This window comes from Sinocyclocheilus anshuiensis, unplaced genomic scaffold (assembly GCF_001515605.1).
Source record: "Sinocyclocheilus anshuiensis isolate Anshui unplaced genomic scaffold, SAMN03320099.WGS_v1.1 scaffold3034, whole genome shotgun sequence".
Classification (NCBI taxonomy): Eukaryota; Metazoa; Chordata; class Actinopteri; order Cypriniformes; family Cyprinidae; genus Sinocyclocheilus; species Sinocyclocheilus anshuiensis.
The window spans coordinates 175,912-196,041 of record NW_015542320.1 but is presented as its reverse complement, the minus strand read 5'-3'; the positions used below and the strand labels follow the sequence as shown (position 1 = coordinate 196,041).

Here is a 20,130-nt window from a genome sequence, read left to right as displayed (position 1 = left end):
AAATCTGCTCTGCTCTTACTGGCTCAGAAACATTTGCATCATCAAAGCATGTTGTAACTCAAGTAGTTAATTTCCTCAGGTTCAGCATAACCAAAACATCACTCACACATGTACCACACTGTGTTTGATATGGCAAATATGAGGTAGGAGGAGGACTGGGGGAGAACCTTTTACTTTGGACTTCGTCTGGGCTACAGTTTTCTTTCTGTTGAAACATCTTTAGACCAAGTATGCTGCAAAATGAACTCACTCATGGCATTCACTCTTACTCTGAACTTATTTGATCTCTGTTACCTGCCACAGGGACATTTCTCATTACCAGGTGCAAAGGAAATGCCCTATGGGCTAGGCGGGCGGGACTTCCTGTAGCCTACCTTATTTTTTAACTGTAATCCGTCGCTCCAACATAAATCCCTCACAACAGTCAAAACTGGGTAAAGGAAGGTGAAGGCTTTACAGGTAACGGCTTCCTGGAATGTGACTGAACTTATGTAGCCGTTTGACTCAACACTGTTAACTGGGCCTGAGACTCAATGCCTGTCAATCACAAAATTCCACAAGCCCCGCCCCTTATGTGAGTTTATTTATGAAATCTTTTGGCTAATTTGAACATTAGAATGTAGTAGGTCTATTTTTTTTTTTTTTAATTTCAACACGTTTGAAACAATTTTGTAGATGTTTAGTGCAGAAAAGCCAAGATTCCATCTGGACCTGCTTTTAATCTGGCTGTGGTCCCCTGTTATATTTTTACATCATCTAATCTTTGGTCTTTCTGCACCTTTTTACCATTTATGTGAAGAAAATGGCCTTCAGACTTGGAAAAAATGCAATATTATCTGTCTGAAATGTGTCATTAGTCTGTCGAGATACATGTTGAATGGGTTAAGTGTGAGTCTGTGGGGTTTAGTAAGTGAGGAAAAGGCTGACAAATGTATGTAATGTCACCGTTTCACCACTGGAAATAAGAAGCACGCTCTGGCAGCTGGAACCCATTTGCTTCCAAAGATGCTTAGGAGTGGAAACACACGCACGCACACAAACACTCACACACATATACACATAGCTACTGCAGTTACATAACATGAAAGGAGAAGTGAATAACAGACAAAAAAAGATAAATCGAAACTTTAAACATCTAACTTCTGATAACAAGTTGTTGCTGGTTCAGATCCGAGGTTGAATGTTATGGATTCCTGTCAAACAGGAACTTGAGTGTTTCAGCACTGGCAGGCTCCGTGATGTCCCATCTGTTGTATGAATCCATAAGTAACCGTATTATATAATCAAATTTAGGGGAAGAATGTAAGTTGAGGTGTGTGTGTGTGGCCTTGTGTGGATTAGTTTAAAATGCAGGGCTGTTTATGAGCACTGCTGTTAGTTTGGGTATAATTACAGAGAGATGTTCTCCTGTGTGTGTGATTTGAGTTTAAACAGGAGTCTGTAATAACACATGCATCTTGGGTTGCTGAGAGTACAGTAATGCAGGTTTGGATTATTAATAAGGTTTAACCTCATTGCCCTCTTTTGGACTTTGCTCTACTATAAATAAAAGTGCAGCGCTTATGGCATGAACCGTACAATGGACGTCTCAGGGGTAATGAGAGCGAGAGCGCCTCTACATTAGGACAAGCCCGCCACCTAGTGTAAGTATTAGGAACTATAGAGTAAGTGGAGCATAGTGAGCATGCGCAATTTGATTTAAAGGGAAGAGCTGCAGTGCTATTAGGCATACAACGCTTTTTTGTATATAAACATAAATTTAATATAAATAAAAAAATAAAATATTAATTTCATATTTTCTTATTTCAGTATTTTAAATTTACTGTTAACGTTTGTTTTTTGGGCTTGTCATTTATTAATTAATAATGAATTGCTTTTTGGACTAAAATGTCTGGAGCATATGCACAAGCTGCTAAACATTCAGCTCAGAAAATTGAAGTTTGGACAGCAGCCTGTAGCATAACTTAAATAAGTGTTTGACTTTGGAATAGGCTATGCAATTATATTACTGCATGGAAAAAGAGAGTTAAATGCCTTTATAATAAATTATTTAGCTCTAAATTAATTAAAATAATACTTATTGTATTTTTAGATCATAATTAAATTTTTAGCTAAATAAAAATGTGAACAATTTAAGGCTATTTTTCACTGATTTACTCTGCATGTATGTAGGATAGTAGATACAATTTATCTTAAACCTCACCGGTTTTCTCAAAAACTGAAAAGATGAGCTCTGTTTACATGGTGTAAACACAATAACTGAAGAAAACAGAAGCATTATACCATTTGAATTTATTTCAGGTTGATTTGCATGACTGCATCTTAAGTGCTTTGGAAAAGCAAAACTTTTTAGTTTTTTTTAGCATTTCTTCAATTTAAAACAAGGAAAACACAGTAAATCACATTTCCTTTGTATGTCAAACCTCATGTCAATCTAGAAATTAAATATATTTATTTTGTAAAGTTAGTGACTTGTTCTTGTCCTGTAGTGTCTTCCTTTGCGATTATTTCAGTTTGGCGCAAGCAAGTGTGCTCTAGAAGGTTTTAAAGAATTGGTTGGGTAGATAGCTGAGATGAAGGAAGGAAGTTTGTGCCTCTCTCTCCAGACTGGCCAGTTCCTGTACGGTCGGGGCCAGTATATATCCACATGGCCCTTATAGAGACCACCTGGGGTGTGTGAGAGGAAACAGATACAGAGATAAGTAACAGATACAATAAATGAAAGGATACAAACAGGACACCTGAGAGATACACTCACCCCCTGCAGTCCTACGCTGCCCATAAGTCACTTTGCCATCAAATTCATCCACAGGTACTTTGATGTCAGGTTCACACTGAGTAATGGTGCATTTCAAATGTTCCTCGATTTCTGACAACAACTAAAATGGAAAACACTTCAAATAAGTATAGTTCAAATCTTCTTCATGTCATGTAAATGTATTGAGTGTGTTCTCACCTCTTTCTCGTTGTACCAAATAGTACATCCTCCATTCTCTTTGAGTCTGGTGTTATAGCAGCCTTTTCCTCTGTTGGGACAAACGTGGTACCACACCTGTGTGAATCCCACACAGACACACAATTAACACACTAACACATTACATTTCTACATCAGCAGTTCTGCTTTACTTCCAACTTACCTTCTCTTTCTCCATAGCAACCAGTGATATAGCCAAACCCATCCTGTGATGACAACACAAATATCAATGAATGATTGAAATGTAAATGCAGACTAATGATACAAGATAAATGCTGGCCGTTACCTGTCCGCTCTGCCGACTCTTCCAATGCGATGAACATAGTTCTGCTTCTCATCTGGTAGAGTCACATTTATCACTGCAAAACAGAAAAAAATACTGCACTTTTTTGTTTTTGAAGTCAGTTTTTTCCCCAAATGCAATCATTTTGCAAAACAAATAGATCTATTCATGAATTATTTTTTTAAACTACTATAATAAACATAATAGTATTCTTTAATGTTTTATTAAATAAATCATTATTAGTGTTATTTGTACTATTATTATTATTATTATTATGATTAACAGTATATTTTTAATTATTAAAAATACATTTTATTATTGATAATATAATTTAATAGTATTATTTATTTTGTTTTATTATTTAATATATTACTATTATTATTAAGGAATACATGTTTCTATAGTTGCAGTCTAATGATTTAGTTATTATTGTGGGAAAAAAGCCCCCACAAATGATAACGAAAAATCTGCATTTTGGTTGTAGGAAATACTAAATCATTGGTATCAGTCATTGAAAAAAAAAAAAAAAAAATTTAACACCATTGTGAAGGTAAATTCAGAAAACAGAGAAATTCTTCTTTCTTACCATAAGGAACACCATGAATATCGATTCCTCTGGCAGCCACATCTGTGCAAATCAGAAACTTCACTTCCTGTTTCTAAAGTAGGATGATGAAAGGATACTTCAATAGATTGACTATTATCAGAAAAGATATTCAAATGAAAAAAAAATAAAAAATCTATACAAATTTAAATCCATTTTTCTTTACCTTGAATCGCTCCAAGTTATATTTGCGCTCATTTGGTTTCCTGTCGCCATGAAGACAGACACAAGAAAACTGGTGTCCTTTCTTGTCTGGACCTGTAGGAAAAGCCAAATGTTTGCATCCAGACTTGATGGCATATAAAGGCTAAAAGCCCGAGCCGTGTGCCCGCCTCACCTCCTCCGTGTTTGATTAAGTACTGCTCCATATTGTCACAGTCAATCTTTGTCCTGCAGAAGATGATAGCCTGATCCATCTTATGCTCCTTAATGGCTCTGATCGCATACTCTCCCTTCAGAATCTTAATGGCCTCTGACCACATCTCTGATAAAGCCATATAACATGATTCACTGCAAGACCTTCATATCAGACCAAGTCAAAGTCCTTTTCACAATTGATAATATGAACCTGGAAATATATTTAGATATTTCACCATGTTCTTAATGGCAGAAAGTTCTTACCTGGAGTGCTGGCTCCAGGTCGTGTGTCGTCCTTGGCATGAACTTCATCAGTCTGTGAAGACACAACATCAGTGATTTACACTTTTCCAACATTCTGAAGTTTAAAAAGGCAGAATGAAGTGAGATCTTTGCAAGTGTTAAATAGATGTACCCTAATGTGGTTCTTCCCCAGTCTCTCCCAAAGCCTGTCAGTTTTTGGGTTGACTGGCACGACCACGTGATGGACCGTTTCTGGAACGGAATCTTCTCCCTTCAGATCCACCCATGTGGGGAAATGCATGATCTTCTCCGAGAGCTTCTTCACATCAAATGAGTGCAGTGTAGCAGAGCAAACTATCACCTACAACACATACAGTAATTCGTTCATGAAGAACTGCAGCTGAAATCTCTATGGAAAGTAGAAATCTAGAGCTTTGATCACCTGGAGTCTTTTGCCATCTGAAGTGACCTGTGGGATCTGGTTGTAGACCCTCATGATGAAGTCAGTGTAGCCAGCTGACAGGAGTCCATCCTGAACACATTTATTCAGTCAGAAATCACAGTTTTTTTTTTTTAAATGCACTTTCCCATATGTTCAGATAAATTTAACCTAAAATCTTGAGAAACTTTTACAAAATGAGGTAAAAGTTAAGATTACAGTAAAATCAACAGCATGTCGCAATTTATGCTGTCAACAGAACTTGTAGTTAAGTCAAAGTGTTCCTTTAATGCTAAAACTGTACAGAGTTTTATAAATTGAAGTGTTCAACATACACACTCATCCAGCACCAGGAAGCGGACTTGGGAAAGATCTAGCTTTCCTGTGGATATGAGATCATCCAGTCTGCCTGGGGTCCCAACCACATTATCAACCTAAAAGTACAATGAAGTGATAAAAAAATGAAAAATACAAAAAGATTACTAAATTCTGTATTAGGGTCTAGGGCAGGGGTCTTAAATCTTTTTTAGTCCAAGACCACTTTGTAGACAGATAGAGAGAGAGAGAGAGAAAGCAGGGACAAGTGATACACATTTTATAAAATTGAGTGTTGCCTTATTAAACCTGGTCTGTTATAACTTTTGTATAGTACCATATTAATATATTTGAAATCTCTGTTACAATGCTTTGAAAGGCTATCAAAATAATCATTATTGCAAATTTTTGAACATTGAAGTTACATCTATATAATTTAATATTTACCTAATTTAATTTTATACAGTACTATTCAAAACTTTCAGTCAGTTTTCGGAGTCCGTTTCTTTAATGTTTATGAAGTCTCTTATGCTCACCAAGTTTACATTTATTTGATCAAAATACAGTAAAAAAAAAAAAAAGTAATATTATGAAATATTATTACAATTTAAAATACCCATTTTCTATGTTAATATATTTTAAAATGTAATTTATTCCTGTAATGTCAAAGCTAAATTTTCAGCGGCCATTACGCCAGTCCTCAGTGTCAAATAATCCTTCAGAAATCATTCTAATATGCTGATGTTGAAAACAGTTGTGCTGCTTTGTAATATTTTGTAGTTTGTGTTATTTTTATTCAGAATAGATAGTTTGTTCAATAGAAAGTGCAAAAGAACAGTATTTATTTGAAATTAGTGCTGTCAAACGATTAATCATGATTAATCACATCCAAATTAAACGTTTTTGTTTACATAATATATGTGTGTGTATGAACAGAGTACGTGCGATCGCGAATCTCGAAAGTGAAACTAAAAAGCGATCGTGCATTCAAAAGCAGTTTCAATGCCAGGCATAATAGCAGCTCCCTGATGCCCACAATTTATATACAGTATAATTACCCAATGATAAAACTGCGAGAGAAAGTATTGAAATATGTATTTTCCTCCCATCTCGTATTTATTCCCTTTTGGGGTTCTGTATACACGTTATTTTCTTTCCGAACCTGGTATTGGGATGCGGCGGATTGCGGGGGGGTATCACGATGCCGGCTCAACATCGTGATGTCTATCAGCCATCGGCAGTGGAAGATAGTATCGTCTATCGGCCCAACCCCAGCACGTGTGTGTATTTATATATACATAAATATACACAGTACACACACATATTATGTAAACAATATTATTTTGGAAGTGAGTAATCGCGATTAATCGTTTGACAGCGCTATTTGAAATAAACGTTTTGTAATATTATTGTCTTTACAGTCACTTTTGATCAATTCTATGCATCCTTGCTGAATATAAGAATTAAGTAATAAAAGTCTTAAAAAAATATTTCACCCCTAACTTTTGAACATTAATGTTTATTTAATTTAGCTTTAGTGTAGTAAGTCAGTCTGGACACTAGGAATGTACTACCACCTTGAACAGCCGTTTAGGTACTTATAGTAGTTTATTATAATTGTGTACTGTACTGCATATATGAAGGAAGGTATTGGCAAAATCCCGCCTGTAGTAAATCACTATGAGTTATACACGCTTTACAGTTTGTCAATGTTTTATTTTAAATGTTAAAAGTCACGTTAGTTAAAATACCTTGGACGTTTTAAACCCAATCGGTGGAATTTTCAGACGGTCCCTTACGCATCAAGCGCCGCTATGGCACGTTCACCCCTAACTTTTGAACATTAATGTTTATTTAATTTAGCTTTAGCGTTAAAGATAACTTGGTATATTTTCACAAAATAATATTTTGAGATCAAAAAAATAAAAAATCAATGACCCCCAGTTTAAGATTTGTACACTTACTCCGCTTTCTAAAATGGAGAGCTGTTCTTTAGCAGCCACTCCTCCAATGATCAGAAGATCCCTGCAAAAACATCATGTTCAGTTAACTCCAAACCCTCTCAACAGACACTACTAGTGTTGTCACGGTACCAAAATTTCAGTATTCGGACCTGTAGTAAGTCAGTCTGGACACTAGGAATGTACTACCACCTTGAACAGCCGTTTGGGTACTTAAAAAAATGTTAAAAGTCATGTTAGTTAAAAGACATTGGACGTTTTAAACACAATCGGAGGAACTGTCAGACGGTCCCTTACGCATCAAGCGCTGCTATAGCACGTCAAAGCTTTCTCCGGTTTAAATTTGCTGCTAAAATACACTTAGACGGTTTTTAAATAATATTTTCATGTCGATATAAAGTTGTTGCATATTGTTAAAACTAATCGTGGTAGTGGTATCTTTGTAGGACTGTCGACTCTATGTCTGGCGAATATCGAACCTAAAACTAACTTTACCGCGCTTTTTGTTAGTATGATGCGTTTCCTCCTGCTTTTAAGAAGAGGTTACCAGGTTTTCACAACAAAACCCGCCCAATCGCGTTCCGAGGGGGTCTCCGTTAAAAATCGCACCGATACTTAAAAAAACCTGGTACCGTAACGTTTTCATTTTTTTAGTACCGACTTGGTACCGAAATACCGGGTATTTTGACAACACTAGACACTACAATTATGAAACTCACTGCAGCTCCTCCGTTACTCTCAGCTCACCTCAGTTTGAGGTTATCAACATATTTCTTGAACTGGTTGACATTATTGAGGGTTTGTTCAGCCAGCTCTTTAGACGGCTCAATGATGAGAGCTCTGGGGGCGTTAGAAATGGATTTGACCCGACTCACTTTAGCACTTCCCGAGGACAAATACACATGACAGACAGAATGCAAGGAAACATTAATACAAGCCCTGCAGGCAGTGAAAAATTAATGTGGTTTGAAGCTCACCTGTCTGGCTGGATTTGACCACATGACCGTCTGAAGCCTGGTTGACGGCCACATATCCATCTTTAGGTTGGTTTTTGAAAGGTTCATCACCAAAGTTGAATTTCAGTTCAGCATTCTGGGTTTGATTGACATAAACCTTTGACATAAAGCATTTTAAGAAAAGCTGTTTTGAAAGAGAAATGTTACGTAGCAACAAGACTTGTATATGTCAGAAACCTTGAGCACACAGGAAGCAAAGAAGGGCTGGTTTTTCAGCTGTGGAGGGATCTCAAAAGCCAGACGAACAGGAATCAGTTATAGTGGCTTCCATTTGCATTACGGCTGCATGGTATACTGATATTAAAAATAGTTTGATGGTGCCAAACATTTATTATCTATTCAAAAATTTGGAGTTGGTAAGATTTTTTTCTTCAATGCTCAGCTTGTATTTGACCATATTTTATTTGAAACTGTTTTGCATTTTATTATTTTTGTGTAAACAGTGACAATTTTTCAGGATTCTTTGATGAATAAAAAAAACATTTGAAATAGAATTTGTATTTGAAATAGAAATGTTCTGTAACACTAAAAATATTTTTACTGCCATATTTGATCAATTTATTTCATCCTTACATTACTGACCTGGTAAGGTAGTGTATAACATTATATTATGAATTATTTTACATAATATTGATGACAATTTAGCATAGCTCTGCATAGTGTGACGACATGCTCAATTAAATTAAATCGAATTATTCACCAAAATATTTCAAAGGCTTAAATTAAAAACAAGCCTTACCATTTTTAGAGAATGACACTTGGCATTTATCCAGATCTATGTAGCATCCGATGGTGTCGTGCATAGTGAACTCCTGGAAAAGGCATACATCTAGTCAATCTACCAAAACTTGAGAGTCAAATCAAATGCCTTCATCATGCCTTACCTTTCCGTAACTATCAAACTGCTTGTTGTGAGATTTCTTTCCAGTTCCCCCCAAAGCCAAATCCACATTTGTCCATTCCTAAGAGAGGGTAAAAATAGAATACCAAACATTATTATTATTACAGAAGTAATGACATAAACAGGTCAGTATAATGAGGTCATACAACAACATACCCAAGTCCAGTGATGCCTGGGCAGTGGACCAGCCCAGCCTGCACAGCCCTTGATCATGACAGGCTACTTCATAATAATTCTTCCCTAGAGACAAATAAGCAGAATAAATCTTCCCAGGAATTGTTTGGTTTTGGAAAGAAACACAAAAAAGTGGTCTCTTACCTTTTGTGACTGCTTTGGTGGAACGACAGCCATGCCACTCTTTGAACTCTCTGCTCTGACAGCACAGGCCATCTGGACCAATAGCTGAAGGAGAAAAAACAAAATGTAATATAATAATTTTTGTTGCAACAAAGAAGTGGAAATAAGCTTCCAGAATCACAATGAAGAGTTCAGAATCAAACCAGGTTAGGCCTTTCACAAGAAAGTGTTAAACACTTACCAAATGCAGAACTTCTGTCATAGGGGTTCATCTGCCATTTATTAAAAACTGGAATGGACAAGAAATCCAAAAAGAACAATCAATAAATCAAAGCCAAAAGTGACCTTGAATTTTTGACAGCAAAAGTAGTTTCTGAAATACACTTCAGCCAAGCAAGTAAATTAGATAACTGTTTTCTGATGAATGAATCTTATTTAAATATTATGTATATACTATAGTATTTTGAATTAGATTTTTTTTATTTGAGTTTGTTTTCATAATTTTGTGTGCTATTGTCATTTTATTTCTATTTAGCTTTAATTTTAATTGATTTCAGTACATCAACTTTATTTAAATTAGATGCCAAGACAACATTTGTACTAGTTTTTTTTTAAGTTACAATTTTTAATATATTTATATTTTATTTTAGCTTTATTACAATTAGCGAAAATTATTTTTAAAGCTTTTTTTTTTTTAGTTAACAATAACAACATTATACTGTGCTATTACTGTGTGTTCAAAACAAGCCACCAAAAACAAGTTCTGTCCCCAGAAAAAAACGGTAATGTATGGTCACACTATAATAATTCTTACCCATGGAACATCAATGTAAACTAAAAGCGGCTATATACATAAATGAGTTGAATGCTGATATATAGATGAAGGTTTAATACCTGCTCCTCCTGTCTTTACAGCACTGCGTCCCTTCTTCCCCTCCTGCTGGTCTTTAAGGGTCTCATAGACTATTTGGATGACTGGAATACTGAAGGCCTACAAGACCACATTGATTTTGTGTTCACATTTCACTGCTCCTTTACATATAAAATACAGCTCTGATGCGTGTCATCACAGTGACAGTTTTAGGGTAAAGTACACAGTCACAGAAAAAACATATTAATATCAATGGCTTCACACTTACTCCAGTTTTTCCGCTCCCAGTCTCGGCAGCCTGTGAACATAAACACACAAGTGAGCACAGAGGTGGTGCTCTCTCTCTCTCTCATTCACTCACACTCACACTCACACACTCACACACACACACGAGAACTGGCTTCACCCTGCTTCAAAATAATCTTTACACACTCACTCACACACACACACACACACACACACACACACACACACACACACACACACACACACACACTGGATAGTGATCTCACCATGAGCACTTCTCCTCCGCCCAGAATCAGTGGAATGGATTCGGCCTGAATGTCTGTTGGCAACCTGAAAGAGAGGATCAAACCTTTAACTACTTTAATAATGCACAGATAACTAACTTGTTAATACATCTATTATGTGTATATTAATAACTATTAGAGACTGTCTAACTCACAGCCAGTCCATTTCTTCCACCGCTTGTGCAATTTCAGGCATCACTCCCATTTCTATAATTCAAAACGACAAGATATCAAGATCGCAAATAGTTTAAATTAACCACACTCAATATATAATAACGAAATACATATTCTGATAGTTTTACTAAAATGTTGACGGGTAAATCTCACCGCCGAACGCTGCCATGGTGTCAAACTCCTGCGAGTCTCTCCACCGGATGTAACGTGTGCTCACTGTGCTCAGCAGTGTGCCGGTTCCATAGACTGTATAAAAACAGGCTGGTTCTGATAGAGTGCTGCGTAGAAAACAATCCTTGCTTTTTATGGACAAAAGAGATAAAAACTTTATTTCACCACCTATAGCGACAAAAATATTAAAATAACGTTTTAGTTATGGAAAACGGTTGGAAAACAACCTATAAATATTTAGTCGGAATATTTAAAAGATCAGCGGTCCCTTCATATGTACCTCGCAGACCGCCGTAGTGTGACGTGAGCGCAGTCCAGTTCATTGAAAACATGGCAGGTGATATTCTAGAAGAGGAAGAGGAGAATATTTTATATGATTTGCTTATTAACACAGAATGGCTGCCCGAAACAGATACGCAGGCTTGTCGAAATATACGCGTTTTCTTTAGCCAAATGATCATTTGCACCCGATATTAAAATATTACGTGTAATTAAGCAAATCAATTCTGCGCAAGTTATTTTGAGCCACGTATTCAAGTTCATCATCATCCAGGATTTATTTACTTGTAAATATGATTGTGTAATAAATATCATTATTATGATTTACAACTCGTCATATATTCTTTTTTTCTGTATATTGTCAATTATAATCACCAACTGCAGTTTCGAGGAGCGGGTTCACGTTCAGAACTATTCACTTAACAGCCTGATGACAGCTGATAAAAACAGTCTATGATATTATTCATAGACTTCGTGTTTGTTTGTTTTTTATTTTCAGCTGCGTGGACTGAAGGAACACAACTCTTCGCTCGTTGCAAAGGCAGTAACCGGTAGGAAGTGCAGAAATGAGATGCAGCAGATTTGAAAATGTTTGCAAGATGCCATGTTTATTAATGCAAACAGAATATGTCTCAGAAGTAAGGTAAAACGTGACTGTAATTTCTAGGTAGGCAGCTCACATGTTTCTTTCCAAATCAGAGAACAGTGTTTCAGCACGAGTATGTTTATTTGGCAGACGTGTGCCCGAAACAGATACGCAGGCTTGTCGAAATATACGCGTTTTCTTTAGCCAAATGATCATTTGCACCCGATATTAAAATATTACGTGTAATTAAGCAAATCAATTCTGCGCAAGTTATTTTGAGCCACGTATTCAAGTTCATCATCATCCAGGATTTATTTACTTGTAAATATGATTGTGTAATAAATATCATTATTATGATTTACAACTCGTCATATATTCTTTTTTTCTGTATATTGTCAATTATAATCACCAACTGCAGTTTCGAGGAGCGGGTTCACGTTCAGAACTATTCACTTAACAGCCTGATGACAGCTGATAAAAACAGTCTATGATATTATTCATAGACTTCGTGTTTGTTTGTTTTTTATTTTCAGCTGCGTGGACTGAAGGAACACAACTCTTCGCTCGTTGCAAAGGCAGTAACCGGTAGGAAGTGCAGAAATGAGATGCAGCAGATTTGAAAATGTTTGCAAGATGCCATGTTTATTAATGCAAACAGAATATGTCTCAGAAGTAAGGTAAAACGTGACTGTAATTTCTAGGTAGGCAGCTCACATGTTTCTTTCCAAATCAGAGAACAGTGTTTCAGCACGAGTATGTTTATTTGGCAGACGTGTTTACTCGAGATAAAATAAACTCCATCTGAATAATACAAGACCTGATTCTAATCGCATCTTATTTAGTGATTTTAGTCCAAACCAAGTTGTTTATAAATCTACTTATGTCAGATTATTTGTGTTTTAAATGGGGATTCTGGGGATAAGTTTGTTTTTACACATGAAAAATATTTGATCTACTTATACACTTAATATTTTAATACAACAACAACTTTCTATTAAAATTATGCCTTGTTTTGCCGTTTTTAGATGATTTGCTCATTATATTCATGTTATAGTGTCATTTATATATAATTATAGTTCTGAATTAGTGTTTTTTTATTAACATTTTGTTTTAATTTGAGTTTTAGGGTAATTTTTAGTAATTTTTATGTGCCTTTAGCATTTTTAATAGTTCATTTTTTTTTTATTGTTTAAAGTTTTATATAGCTTTAGCATTTTTAGAACTTTAGCACTCATTTACGTTGATACATTTTTAGTACATTAGTATGTATTTATTTTGGTTAGTTGCCAAGGCAACGGTTTTCTTTTTTTTTCAATCTGAAATGTATATTTTCAGTTTTATTTCAAATACAATTTTTAATAGTATTAGTTAAACACACACACACACACATATTATATTTCCAAAATCTGTATAAGCTTATTTGCATTGCCCTACAGTTGCATTGCTGCCTTAACTTGGTACAGAGATTATTGAATAATAATCAAAATATTGTGTCTTTACAGGGCCCTTCAGGTTTATTCTGCACTACCTTTGGTACAGGTGAGATGTTGTCTCTCCTATTTGTATTTACAGTGAAGTATACAGTAGCTGCGTATTTAGAATTTGTAATATATAGTGATTCTCCCATATTTAAATAATTAGACAAAGATATAACACCACATACAGTACCTTTTAAAAGTTTGGGGTCGATAAGATTGTGAAATATTCTTAAAAGAAGTTTCTCATGCTCACCAAGGCTGCATTTATTTGATCAAAAGTATAGTAAAAATGATTACAACTGTTATCATCTATTTTAATATAGTTTAAAATGTTATTTATGATGGCAAAGCTGAATTTTCAGTTCTTAAAAATCTTTTTGAGCTCAAAGTTTTGAATGGCAGTGTATATCATTATCATTACTATATCAAGGAAACATAGTACCAAGTTATTCAGCTGTTAGTGTTTGTGTGAGTTTCTGTATTTTTTCTGTATTTCAGCCCCTCCAGTTCAACTCTGCCACCTGGACTGGTTCGCCTTGCAACCAAACAATTGAACTGGCAGTTGGTGCTGGCAAGGTAATACCACCAGTATCTGACATACTGTATACAGGCTTTTCAGAGAGTTTGAGTCAGTCTATTCCAGGCAAGTTTTGGCAGGTTCATCTGCAGTGTGAAAAGCTTCAGCATTTGCTGCATATTGATCATCCACACCTCATTGACTCTGCATTGCTAAAGTGTATACTGTGTCTCTCACCAAAAATCATTGGATTTTGCCCCCTAATTTAGACTCTTTTGTGTATAGAGTTGTTTTAGGTTCATTATAACTGCAACAACACTGTTTTCTTGGATTTTCAAGAAATCATTCGTTTGTGTGTTTGGGTTCTTGTGAGATATCCAAATGTAATTAAACGCCTGTTTTTGGATGCAAGCCATGTAATCTCAATCAAACTCATTTTTTCCTTCACTGTTCTACTTGTTCATGCCAGTTATCTAGTTATGCAAAACAAGCAGAGACGGCAAGCTTTAATTAGCTACTGATTTCCAGATGGAAGACAACATTCTCTGTTTTAGAAATGTTTATTTTTGGCCCCATGTTTGCTTACACAGTCATTCTGTCTTCTTTTTCCCCCTTTTTTTAATTAATTAATTTATTTTTTCCTTCCAGTAATGGGAAGCTCCTGGCTGTGGTTCAGGACCAATGCGTGGAAATGAGGTAATTTTGCACATCGATTGGAAATGTTTGCCCTTTCTGTAATTGGTTAATTTTTTCACACTCTTGTCTCAGGTGCTGTTCAGCTGAGCAAAGCTATTTCTGAGACAGATGATTTGGTGCAGATGATGTGTTTTTAAATATTTGTATGTGTGTTTTCATGTACAATTCAGTTTCAGTAGGTATGATTTATTTCTCTTGGCACCAGCTAATCCGCTCGCACAGAAATGAAAGTGTCACGCTTCAGGGTCTAAGTAATTCACAGCCTGATGTTCTGAAAACAACCTCTAAACTTCAAATTGCTTAATCTAAAAAAATCTATAGTTTCTCCACATTCTCCTATATTTGCTTACTGAGGCTGATGGGAACTCAAAACGCTCATGTGTTTTTATCAACACACTTCTAATGGGCTTCTTGCGCTCTTTCAGGTCAGCTAGAGATGACTTTGGATCCATCATATTTCCTATGCTAAGGTACAGTAAACATTTAGTTTTTTAGTTATGCCAGGCCATTTCCCCAGATTTTTAACAACATTAGTTACATATAACAGAATGTTTCTGTGAATTTTGACATTTCCAGCAAATATTGCTTGATTTTACTTAAAAAAATTAAAAAAATAAATCCAAAAATGTATACAGCATTGTAAACTAAAACCATTATAATCCTTATTAGAGCGGTTCATGAATTATTGATTAGGTGATGTATATTGTGCATAGAAATGTAATTGCTATAAACAGCATATTGCTATATATTGTAATTGTGTATGTATGTATGTGTATATATATATATATTCTCCCTATCTTTGATTGCTGCTTCAAAGATTGATATCTGCCACTTTGAGTTTCCAGTCCTTGGTTAAATAGGCTATTTTACTTGTTATTCTCTTCCCTGCTCTATATTTTTATAGCTTTACATTTGCGTTGAATATTTTATGAGCAATATCATTCAGAGACTAGGCCTGCAGACATGCAAGTCTGCTTTCAATTCACTTTCATTCGTACTGTCTTAGTTCATTTCAGTTCATTTCATGGAGATTTGCATTCAGCCAATATCATCTATAAAGGCGGAATTTCCAGTGGTGTGAAGTATATGTAATGGATGTGTTTGATTAATTTCGCATAGTCTTTTGTGCTCTATATTCACGCTTCTTTCTTTCATTTTTTCTTCTTTCGTCTTGAGGAGCAGAATGTGATGTTTTATATGTACCAGATAAATGTGTGTTCTGTGCTTTAGCCCTGATGGGAATGCTTTCCTCATCTCTGCACATAAGAGTCAGTGCATGTACATTCTCAGTCGTTCATTAAAAAGTCATCTGTGTGTAAATGAATCTCTTTTAGTGAATGAAATGTGAGTTTAGAGCATCAGTTGAGAAAGAAAAATAATAAGCCGTAATATGTATCTAGTAAATTAAAACTGATTTATGCTGTCAGCTATGTCTTTGAATCATCATTTGCTACTTGCAGTTGCACATAGGCAGGACATTAGGGTGAATGATACTTCGATTCGAAATATAAAGATTATTTATATAAATAATACTGATAACCAGTATATGGCTGATATTAAAACGTATAAATGACATAATAATAATAGTAGTAGTAGTAGTAGTAGTAGTAGTAGTAGTAGTAGTAGTAGTAATAATAATAATAATAATAATAATAATTAACAAAAAAGTCAACAAAATAATTGGTACAGGTGAATTTAGGCATCATAACATTATAATGTACAGTATGAAAAATGTATTTTATTTTTTTTTTAGGTGTGATGAGGATTACATTTAACAGTGTTAGTAAATTATTAATTCTTTGGTGTTAAATTATGGCAAAGGTAATTTAATTGTAGTAATCCATTAAATGTCCAATATTGACTGATATAAAAAAAAAAAAAAAACAACAACAAAATTTATATCAGTTTTTAGCCAATAATAATGTACCCATATATATAATGCATCCCTAACATAAATCTGTGTAGTGCAGCATGAGTCATCATTATTTTTTGGTCGAGGAATAGATGACGTGATTGATGACGTGACATATCCTGTCATATGATGTCACCACCAAATGGTTAATAATTAATAAGTGAATGCAAGCCAACACAAACCATTACAGATCAGCAGCATTCAGCCCAAACTGAAATCATGAGTTGGTTACAATGAACGGCTGCTCTGTTTTGCGTCCAAATGCAATTGGCAAGTCCCTCAGGTTTGTTTCTTGTTGCGAGAGCTCAAAGTGACTCAGCGGTCTTTACGCTTTCAGTCTCAGGGACACATTTTTATAGCGAGTTCACACTCAACCGGGTCCTTTCTCAAAAAAAAAAAACACTGTTTTTTCCCCTCTTTTTATTTAAATGAGATTTACGGTGTGCGAATCTGCCCAGATAGCATACAAGTACGCGCATCCCACAAATTCAGGCATATTGGCCTCGACGTTCATCTTAGATTAATTAGCTTTTAACAGCTGAGAGGTGATTTATGGACCCTGCTTAAGCGTTTCCCCTACCGATATTTATCTTGCTAAGTGCCATCGTTCATTGTGAATTATTGAATCTCTCTCTCCCGATATTTCTGTGCATTTCTACCCGAATAGAAATCGCCAGCTTGCGTTTCCAACACCTCAGGGGTCGGATTGATGATAAGGTTGCTATGGCAACCACTTGAGTTGATGTGCGCTGCTGTGTGCGTTTGATCTCAGCGGTGCGGCTCGGACCAAAGCCAAAATGTTTTTAATCAAAGGTCTGCTTTATTAACCCCCTCTTGTCTGATGATCGCTAGTTGGATGGTCTCGGTCTGTAGTCTGCAGGAGGCTGTGGGGATGAAACGGTTGCTAGGCCCTGAAGCTGTTGTATCATGTGGCTGGTGTTTAAGTATACAGATTTTTATCACGCTGGGCTTTTGAACTTTAAGCAAAAAGCCTTGGGCTCATCCCACACCGAATCGGGTGCTGTTTGAACAGCGGTGAACGGTTTGAAGGCTGATCGCTCTGTGTTTTCCTCACTGTTGACAGTGGAGGTTGTTAAAACAAAATTTAGCTTGGCTGATGCTGAATTGACTGATTTTTAAAACAGTGCCATAATTTTATTGATTTTTCATCCACCTGAAATATAAGAGCACCTGTTTGGCAGACAGAAGGAGGAGAGAGATGGATCAGAAAACAAAAAAATATTTATTATTTTGGAAAGGGACCTTCTGTGATTGAGAGCATAAATTATTGTCAGTGGAATTAATCTATTTTGTCACTCTTTTTCCCCCCCCTCAGATCTTTTACTTTATTCAAAAATACATTAATAATGCCATTCATACTTTTACATACGGGGACTTGAATACATCTCTTTTTAATTTCTGTTTAAAATGACCATTATGAAAATATTTGATCAAATCACATTAAGCTTGTTTAGACTACCGTTCAAAATTTTGAGGTCAGTAAGGTGTATATATTTTACTTTAGTATTTTTAAATGTTTTTTGAACTTACTATTACTATATGAATCCATAAAAAAGGTGTCACGGTTTTTACAAAAATATAAAGCAACTGTTTTCAACATTGATAATAATCAGAAATGTTTCTTGAACAACAAATCATTAAAATTATTTCTGGATCAGACTGTAGTAATGGCTGCTGAAAGTTCAGGTTTGCCATCATGGGAATAAATTACATTTTAAAATATATACAAATAGAAAATTATTTTATATTGTTTCCATTTAAAAAAAAAAATCAAATAATAAATGCAGCTTTGGTTAGCATAAGAGACTTCTTTCAAAAACATTTAAAAATCTTACTGACCCCAAACCTTTAAACAGGAGTTTCCAAATCACATCTAAATACATTTTGTACTACAGAACGTTATGTTCTCCTTCCTTCTGCAGTACCCAAGGATCCAAACCCTCACTGGCGCAGGGTAGCGTGGAGTCATGACTCTGCTCTGTTGGCATATGCTTGACAGCACTGGTACGGTCCGAGTCTTTGTCCTGATGGCTCCCCCTCCCTTGCCTCACAGTGCTTTGGTCCAAATGCCTGCTTTTCTCTTTTACATCACCTCAGTGTTGCCAAGTCCGCGGTTTTCAACTGTTTTCAACATTGATAATAATCAGAAATGTTTCTTGAACAACAAATCATTAAAATTATTTCTGGATCAGACTGTAGTAATGGCTGCTGAAAGTTCAGGTTTGCCATCATGGGAATAAATTACATTTTAAAATATATACAAATAGAAAATTATTTTATATTGTTTCCATTTAAAAAAAAAAATCAAATAATAAATGCAGCTTTGGTTAGCATAAGAGACTTCTTTCAAAAACATTTAAAAATCTTACTGACCCCAAACCTTTAAACAGGAGTTTCCAAATCACATCTAAATACATTTTGTACTACAGAACGTTATGTTCTCCTTCCTTCTGCAGTACCCAAGGATCCAAACCCTCACTGGAGCAGGGTAGCGTGGAGTCATGACTCTGCTCTGTTGGCATATGCTTGACAGCACTGGTACGGTCCGAGTCTTTGACCTGATGGGCAGCGAACTATTCCACCGGTATGTCACTCAAACTGACCTTCTGTATTTCTCACCTCCTGTCATTCTCTCTCTGTCTGTCCTTTCCTCAGTTATTCTCTCGCTTTCTCTTTCTCTCTCACACTCAGTCTGTTGGTATTGGTTCCACTTTCCTTGTACAGTAACTTTTGGTGCACAGTAAGAACACTCTCTTCTGTTTCAGTATAAGTGATAGCTGTAATGACTGGCTCCTAATGACTAAATTTCAGGCTTGTGTGCGTTGCCCTCTGGCTTTTTGCGCTGCTTGGCTCTTCTCACATTCTCTTTCTCTTTCTCTGTCTCTGTCTGTAGGCTTGACCCTCTCGAGAGGGGCCTTTCCCCACTCTGTTGCCCAAGCAAGGAACACATTTTCTGGTTCCCTTCAGCTCTAAGCCCCCGATGCCCTTGAAGGACATTTTCTGTGTAGTTTCTCTATCAGAAAGGCAGCTCTCTTGCCCCTTTTACCATTTTCAAATTCCCCCTCATCCCTCCCTCTGCGTTTCTTTTGATTGCACTGCTAGTGAGGTCTCAGTCGGTCTATCACTGGCCTTTCTCTCTTGCAGGCTCTCATCCTCCCCCGCATTACTCTACACTCTTCCATCTCTCTGTCAGAAACTATTAGTTTAGTCTCACAAGATGCCCTCTCACTATACCAGAGTCTGAGAGTGTAATGACCTGTATGACTCCATATATTTTTGTCACTTTCAAACTCTGTTTCCATCTCTACCTCATCTTTTTGATGTCTTTCTTTTTGTCTGTCTTTCTAGGCTATGAGCTTCCCAGGGGATTTTAGCTATGCAGCAGGTGGTCTGATGTTCTTGGAATACACCGCCAGTGCCCAGTGGTCAGCAGAGCTGCTGGTGATCACCTACAGTGGTCAGCTCAAGAGTTACCTGGTCAGGTACATGCATAGGCGGAAATTCC

The 20,130-nt window shown here is 36.0% G+C and overlaps 1 protein-coding gene and 2 pseudogenes across 1 annotated transcript; 2 read left to right on the top strand and 1 right to left on the bottom strand.

Annotated features, from left to right (window-relative positions):
* Positions 1 to 2,288: 2,288 nt before the first annotated feature.
* LOC107690900 (ATP-dependent RNA helicase DDX1-like) lies at positions 2,289 to 11,193 on the bottom strand (annotated as a pseudogene).
* A 943-nt stretch (positions 11,194 to 12,136) lies between these two features.
* Positions 12,137 to 18,647, top strand: LOC107690899 (neuroblastoma-amplified sequence-like). The gene is made up of 8 exons (XM_016489312.1): positions 12,137 to 12,176; positions 12,282 to 12,322; positions 12,535 to 12,586; positions 13,504 to 13,540; positions 13,978 to 14,055; positions 14,645 to 14,692; positions 15,118 to 15,162; positions 18,548 to 18,647. Exons 1-8 carry the CDS (start codon positions 12,137 to 12,139, stop codon positions 18,594 to 18,596), a joined length of 390 nt encoding a protein of 129 aa, XP_016344798.1. The 3' UTR covers positions 18,597 to 18,647.
* Positions 18,648 to 19,144: 497 nt separating this feature from the next.
* LOC107690897 (neuroblastoma-amplified sequence-like) overlaps positions 19,145 to 20,130 on the top strand; it is a 170,392-nt pseudogene continuing 169,406 nt past the window's right edge.